The 7,893-nt window shown below is 46.2% G+C and overlaps 1 protein-coding gene across 4 annotated transcripts in view; it reads right to left on the bottom strand.

Annotated features, from left to right (window-relative positions):
* The window catches only part of Htr3b (5-hydroxytryptamine receptor 3B), a 30,234-nt gene extending 24,695 nt beyond the window's left edge, over positions 1–5,539 (bottom strand). For 2 of the 4 annotated variants that reach the window (XM_087563516.1, XM_087563515.1), the window contains exon 1: positions 4,742–4,868. Coding sequence is in view for 2 of the 4 variants with exons in the window: in XM_087563514.1 (XP_087419640.1) it covers positions 5,221–5,260 (40 nt within the window). In the remaining 2 variants the exon portion in view is untranslated. 4 annotated transcript variants of the gene reach the window in all.
* Positions 5,540–7,893: the final 2,354 nt, after the last annotated feature.

A 7,893-nucleotide genomic window follows, 5' to 3' on the forward strand; every position in this document is an offset into this window, starting at 1 on the left:
TCAAAAGAGACTGCATCATAAAGATACATAAATTAATCTTCAGCAAGGCAGGTCTGTCCCTACAGTTCCAAGTCACAGTGGCCATTCCGAGGCAGCATTCCATCTCTGCTCTTGTAACATACTCTATTGGTTTGATGAAAAAATTCGCCTATACCCTGAGCTCAAACTTAAACCCTATGTTGGTTTGTGTGTGTGAGTGTGGGCAGGTACAGGTTTCCACCTGGAGGACACTGGGTGTCCAGACCTGTCTGTCTTTGACTTGCTCCCTCAAGATAAGATCTCTCACTGAACACGGAGCTAGACTAGCAACCAGCAAGGCCACGTGATGCTCATGCCTTTGTCCCCTACAGTCCGGGAGCTGTAGGTGCATACATAGCTATGCTCTGCTTTTTTCATGGACGGTGGGGATTAGAACTTGGGTCCTCAGACTTTCAAAACAGAGCACTCTTACCCACTGAACCATCCCCTAGGCCTGTTTTAGTTTTGTTTTTGTTTTCTTTTTCTTTTGATTTCCTGGGTGTAATGGACAATCCATTGATCCTAAAGATCTGCATGGATTTCCACATGATGGAATTAATGAGAGTTCAATTCACACTTTTTTTTTTGTTTCCATTGAAAAAAAATCTATTTTCTCACACCATCTGTCTTTGAATAAAATGTGCTTGTCAGAAAATGAGATCTTTGCTTTGGGAAAATTCTCCCCGGCTTCAGGAAACAATCATTTCCTCTGGTCCAGGGATCTTGATTTGTTAGAGGAGTCATGATTGGTGTCGAGGCAGGGGAGAGCAAGCAAGAGGAACAAGCGAAGGGGATTGGAAGTGACAGATTTGCGAGGGCTCTCTCTGAATTGCAAAAAGATTATTTTGTTCACAGGCTTCGCCTGCCAACCCTTGGGGGATTTTGAAGCTTCGATAAGTCATTGGACTGAAGCAAATTGCACACCTCCTGACATGGTGTGGGATGAAAGCTATCTGCGGTGTCCTGCGTGTGGATTGCCCTATTTTGATGAGCTCCTGACGGTCTGAGGGATCCAGTCGGAAACTGGATGAGATCGCTACTCCCTGCACAACAATCCCATTTGGAGCCATCTCTTGATGAATGCAGTCACCTGCCACCTGCCACCACAAGCAGCAATTTCTGTGATTTATCAATGTGGGGGTGGGGGTGCGGTGGGGGTGCGGTGGGGGAAGACTCGAAGCCCCACCCCCCAAAAAAAACAAAACAAAAAATCTGCTGGTGGAGCTTAGTGGCGCCTAGTGGATGCTGGAGTTGCAGTCTGAGGCTGGAGGCGGGCAGTAGATCTGCTTTCATTACTACCAGAACTGGGAACTTAATGAACGTTTTAACTCCATGACTGTTCACCCACAGAGGAGCAGCTTAGGTTGGAAGAAGCTATTCAGGCATGCAGGATGGAGGTGGACGCCTTGCACGGGACATCGTTTAGTTTTTAAGGTTTTTGTGAATTGTTATTGTCAAAACGTGTGGTGTGACTGTCTACCTGAGAACATTTCTCAACGTTGTAACTCTCCCCACCCCACCAGGGAGGGGAAGTCGGGAACATCAAAACCGGCTGATCTCCCTACAAAGTTTGCTTTGGGCGGCAGCTTTTTTTTTTTAGCCTCTCTTGGGAACTCCCAATTCAAGTCTCAGTTGCAGAAGTCCTGAAATGGGCAGGATTCAACACAGGAAATCCGAGGTGGAATTAAAGTATAATCTGAAGGGATGTAGGCGTGTTCCCTTGTAGCCTGTGCTCGCAAGGACTCCAGTCTCTGCTTTCTTACCTAGGAAATCTCCTGTGGATAGAACCAGCCTTTCTAGAATGTGTTGGAAGTGTTGGGTTAAAAAGAGAAAGTTCTGGAAGCTAGGACTAAGAACAAAAGGAAAAAATCAAAAGCAAATGGAAGCAAGCTCACATGGAGCAGGGTTCTGGCATAAGCTGAGAGGAAATAAATTGCATTTCTACTATGAATGCAAATTTGCGTGAGGAGAAAGATCAATTACAGGAGAGAGATTAAGGATTTAAGTGACCATTAATTAGCAGCAAATGATGCCCCCTTGAAAGCTAATGTGACATTCACACAAGCGCTAAATGACTCAGAGTTCGAGGCTGTTTCCACAGACACTGATGGAAGCTATCGGCGGGCTCAGGAGAGATTCCCAGTCAACCCTGCCTCCTCAGATGCGATAACCGACTTCCATTAGTCACATGGATTGTTTCTGTAGAGCGGAATGTGTTAGGGACTGAACTACACAGTATTTGGCAGCGAAGGGATCTGAAAGGACAATAGGAATACAAAGTCAGGCATGGTGGCACATGCCTAGAATCCGAGCCCTCCAGAGATTGTGGCAGGGAATCACAAATCCGAGGCTAGCCTGGGCTACATACTGAGTTATATGCCAGCCCAGACTAAACAGAGTCCCTGTCTCAAAAACAGCAAAAGCAACAACAACAACAACAAAACATTCTTCCTTTTTCACTTGTTTTTGTTTGTTTGGATTTGATTTGGTTTGGGGTATGTATGTGTCTGTCTGTCTGCTGTATGTGTGTGAGTCTCTGCTGAGTGTGTGTGTGTGTCCCTGCTGTGTGTGTGTCTGTGTATGTGCATGTCTCTGTTGTGTGTGTGTCTGTGTGTGCGTCTGTATATGTGTGTGTGAGTGTGTGTGTCTGTATATGTGTGTGTGTCTGTGTGTGTAAGTATGTATGTCTGTATATGTGTGAGTGTGTGTGCCTATGTGTGTGTCTGTGTGTGTCTGTGTGTGTAAATGTGTCTGTATATGTGTGAGTGTGTGTGTCTATGTGTGTGTCTATGTGTGTGTCTATGTGTGAGTATGTGTGTCTGTATACGTGTGTGTGTGGATATGTGTGTGTGAGTGTGTGAGTGTGTATGTGTGTATGTGACTGTGTGTGTCTGTGTGTGTGCGTTTGTGTGTGTGTAAGGATGGCATACGTACTACAGCTGTGAGGACACAGCTGCCCAGGGAAATAGCTTACAAGTGAAGAGGCTGGGGTCAAAGCACAGCTGGTCTGCATTCAGAGAACCTCCTCTTAGGCATGACACTGTGGTGACCTGGCTGTCTACAAATATTAGGAACAGCACTGAGTAGGCCATTGGAAGGAAAACCTATACGCCGTGCACGGTCCGTTACTGAGCAGAAACAGACAGTGGTCTTCCAGAGCCTGTGCTTCGGGTTGGTAATATCTTACATTTGTGTTGCACATTACACTTCCAGTAACCAGTCTTCATGAATATTAAGGGTCTGGGGATGAGGGTCACTGGGTAAAGCACCTGCCTAACATGCATGAAGGCCTGAGTTCCACCTTTACAACCACACAAACAGGGTGGGGTGGTATATACTTTAATCTAGAATTTGAGAGACGGAAACAGGGGGTTCAGATTTCAACACGCAGCAACCCAGTAAGTTCGAGGCTAGCCTAGGCTGTGCAAGGCCCTGAAAAACTGCCTGAAGAATGAATTGACTTGTGTGGGCCTTGTGGCTGGCGAGCAGTGAAGCTGGAGGTGGGCTAGCCTCATCCCTAGCATACTCTCGGCACACAGAAAAGCTCAGTTCTGACGGTTACAAGTCAACTCTAAATTACTTAGTAAAATGCCTGGTTCTTTGTCATGAATGTCCTTAGCATGACTCCTGAGGAGGTCCTGGACATTCGACTCTGTTCTTGCCCCACTGAGAACCAAAATCCAACCTCAGTACAAAACATCAGAGAGAAAAGCTGGTAAAAAGAATTTCCTGAGTGTACTTGACATCGTTTATCTATTTTATCTTAGTTTCATGTTGGTGGTTATTTTCTGCAAAGAAATCCATTTGGCATTAATGAAACTTCCTCTCTTTCACTCTTATAATTAAGACGGGCTTTTATCCTGGAAGTTAAATGTCCAGGATTTATGTGGTTATTCTTCTTCTCTGCCAAATAGGAAGGAAAAAAATCATTTCCAACATTTTCTTCCTGAGTTGGTAAATGTCTAGCTCTCTAGCTACCGAATGCCTTTATTTGTCTCCATAACTGACTCGTCCTACTTCCGGTTTTATTTTAAACTTTGAGAATTCAGACCCAAGCTCTAGGAGAACCCTCAAAAAGGTAGAGAATAAACATAAGATGAACAGAAGTACTGTGCTAGGAGTCGCTGACAAAGACAGGTTTCCTTTTCTCTTTGTACACAGTTGGGATGAAGGAAAGGACGCATTACCAGATTAAAGAATGGGTTTTAAGCTGAAGGGATTTGCGACCCCATAAGAACAACAATGCCAACCAACCAGAGCTTCCAGAGACTAAACCATTACCCAAAGACTATACATGGACTGACCCTGGGCTCCAACTGCATAGGTAGCAATGAATAGCCTTTTTGGGTCACCAGTGGAAGGGGAAGCCCTCGGTCCTGCCAAGGTTAGACCCCCAGTGTAGGGGAATGTCAGGGTGGGGAGGCAGGAAGGGGTGGGTGGGTTGGGTGGGCTGGGTGGGGGAAGGGGACAACATTTGAAATGTAAATAAAAAAATCCAATTAAAAAAGTGGGTTTTAAGACAAAGAGAATGAAACATGCCCAGGTAAGGGTAGGGACAACCCATAGATTCTTGGTTAATCCACATTTTTAAAAAATCAGTTGCATCCTAACTAAAACAGTCGAATTCAGTAGAGTCAATGCCACTGTTGATGTATCGTTCCATACATTAAAACACACATAACCGCTAAAGTAGTTTCATAGAAATCGTGTACTTAAAACTTACATGCCTTTACATCTGCCTTCAGCAGTTAACTGGCCGCTTCCGCAGTTTCTGCAAAGCTGGATTCAAACACTGTGATATCAAAATGATACACAGCTGAGACGAATCCATGGGACTCTTCTCTGCTCTGCTAAAGGTTTATAATAAAGCCAAGGTTATCTGGGATCCTAAAACACATTATCTGTGCATATCTGAAAGAGATTGCCCCGAACAACATAAACCACCTGAGTGAGCTGGATTTCTTCAGAAGAGAACATTTTCCCGTGGAAGTAATGTTTTGGAGTGAATTTTCACCTGTGTAGACGGAGGTGGGGGGGGTGAGGGGGTGGCAGGGGAGTGTCAGAGACACATCACTGGTCTCTGCAAAGCTTCATAGGGCTAGCATTTAACAGATCATGAGTCCAAAGGAACAGATCTGAGGTGTTCCCGGCACAGTGTGGGCACTACAGACAGCGCCCGGCAGAATCATTCACAGGACTTACCTACGACAGCCACCAGGAGGCAGGACCACAGAAGAATCATCGCACTTGCCTATTGTTCTGGGGCAGGTACCAGAGACGAGCGATGACTGCGGTCGGGCGGTCGGGCGAGCGAGAGCACTGCTCGACCTTGCATCTCTCAGTGCCCCTCCACCCTCGTCTCCTGTCTGCTCACTTGTGGTAACTTTGGTGCGATTTTGTAAACATCCGACTGGACAGGCACATGTGCACCGCACAGAGGTTTGGGGATTAATGCCTTCACGAAGCCCACAAGCTTCTCCATTTGGCTGTGCCCTAGGATGATGGCCAAGACTCCATCTCCCTTACAGGAGCCAGCTAAGTGAATAATGCAATTTTAGAGGGGGCCCCAAGGAGAGGAAATTCCAGGCTAATATGATTTCCTTTCCAGCCTTTACCTAAGGCAATGTTCTTGCTGGCATTCAGGACCCTAATTTCATTAATAATTGAGATCCAGATTGTTGCCTTAAATCAGACGTAGGCAGGAACATCTTCGGTCTCTGGGAACAGTCACTGGGCTCTTGAGTTACAAGCAGCTAATGGGAACCTGGTATTGTCTAATGAGCATCAACTACAAACAATACAGTGGAAAGAGTGCTTTTGTTTCTGCTAGGCCCCTTTAATTAAGGGAAGCATTGATTTTTGATATATAGGAATGCTTTTTAAATTTTCACTGCGCACAGTCCACAAAGTAACTCAGACAAGATGCTTCTAGGCTTCTGGAAGATGAGAACTATTAATGTTTAACATCCTTCGATAAAAGTTTTTTTTTAATGTCCCTTTAAAATTATTTTTATTTCTTTATTTTGTATGTGGGGGTGGACAAGTGCTTTGGGGTACATGGAGACTGTGGGTCCTGGGGACTCAAATGGGGTCCCAATCAAACCAAAGTTGGATTGTCAGGCTTAGGGGGGAAGCACCCCTTCCCCATGAGCCATCTTGTGGCTTGTGTTGCTGTTCGATGGATTGAATATGGTTACTTTTTGTGACATTACCTTCTCTTCTCTGGCTACTGAGCAGGAGTCCCTCTAGTGTCCGTGTACCTGTGCACACCAGTGTGCAGACACCGCTTCCACATACACTAAGAAATAAATAAAATAATGTCCTTGTCGGGGCCCAGTGTAGCAGCTCACAATTATAACCTCAACACTTGAGAGGAGGAGGCAGGACCAGGAGTTCAAATCCAGCCTTGACTACAGGAGAGCTTGACTTCTGGCCAGCCTGAGCTACAGGAGACCTTGTCTCAACAAAGAAGAAATGAAAAGAAGCAAGCTAATCCCCCCATTAACAAACAGAGATAGTCCCCCCCCCCCTGGAGACCGAACCCAAGGCCTTGCGCTTGCCACTGAGCTAAATCCCCAACCCCTAGAGATAGTCTTTGATGTGGTAACTGCACACTAGCTAGTCAAGGCTGCAGCTAATTGGCTGTGAAAGAGTTGTGTGGCTGGAGGTGGGAGAGGAGAGCTCTCTCCACCAGCCTTCTGATTTTGTTGGTGAGCTTGGCTCACCAAGAATCGATCTGGCCCCTTCCTGTCTGCTCCTGACAGTTCTGAGAGTCTGCTTTGGCTCATGGGGAAGAATCTGGACAAGAGGGAGTACAGCTGGGTTGGTAGCGTCTTTCTAGGGGAGGGATTGGGAAGCCTCCCCTTGTGCAGAGGTTTGAACTGAGATGGTGATCCCCATGGTCTCTTGCCACACATTCTAGTGTGTCGTGACTCTAAGGCAGACCCTTCGGGAACATTCCCTCCCTCTTTTTCTTTGCACTTTCTCATGTGCCCATCTGTTACTGCAAGGCCATTGCTAATGATGTGTAATGCAGGTCCATTATGACCTTCGTTAGCTGATTTAACAGCAGTCTGGCGCTGCTACCTGCCACAGCTCTTGGCTGCAGCCTCCGGCCAGGAGTTTGCGTGGGTACCGTGTCTTCAGGAGAGTTTTCACTGCCTCAGCTCTCTCCTTTGTCTAACTCTCCCATATTTTACTCAATGGTTTTAGATTCTCAGCTAAACCTTTCAGTCCCCCAACCCTACCCCCAGCCTCCAGACTGCTTCTTACTACATAGATCGTTCTGGCAGGCTTGGAACTCATTATGTAGACAATTTTTTTTCATTGATTTTATTTTCTGTGTACGAGTGTCTTGCCTGTATTTGTGTGTGTATGTGCGTGCACTACAGGCCTGCCTAGTGCCTAGAGGTCAGAAAGGGTGCTGCGTTCCCTGAAACAGAATGGTGATGGAACACCTTGTGGGAGTTGGGAACTGAACCTGGTTCTTTGGCAAGAGCAACAAGTGCTGTAGACCATGGAGCCAACTCTCCATGCCTCTCAAATCAGTACATTTAAGATGCAAAGTTGGAGTCAAGAGATGTGTGTGCATGTGTGTGTGTATGTGTGCTGAGGCTATAGGCCCGTACCTCAGAATCCTCAAGGAATAACACTGGGGCAAAGTAAGCCAAAACCTCAAGTAAGGCTTGAGTCTGCCATTCTCTAGCAGCAACTCAGGCCATGCCCACCACCATTAAGAGAATCGCAAGAAGAATATTCTTTCAGAAGCCCCTCTCCACAGCTCCAGAAACCCCTGTACCATGCTTCTCCATTTGTGAGCAGGACGTGGCACCTCTTAGATGGACCAATGTCTTCTGGAAGAAGCAGGGAGAGAGT

The sequence above is a fragment of the Rattus norvegicus genome, chromosome 8 (genome assembly GCF_021556685.1).
Source record: "Rattus norvegicus strain SHRSP/BbbUtx chromosome 8, alternate assembly SHRSP_T2T, whole genome shotgun sequence".
Classification (NCBI taxonomy): Eukaryota; Metazoa; Chordata; class Mammalia; order Rodentia; family Muridae; genus Rattus; species Rattus norvegicus.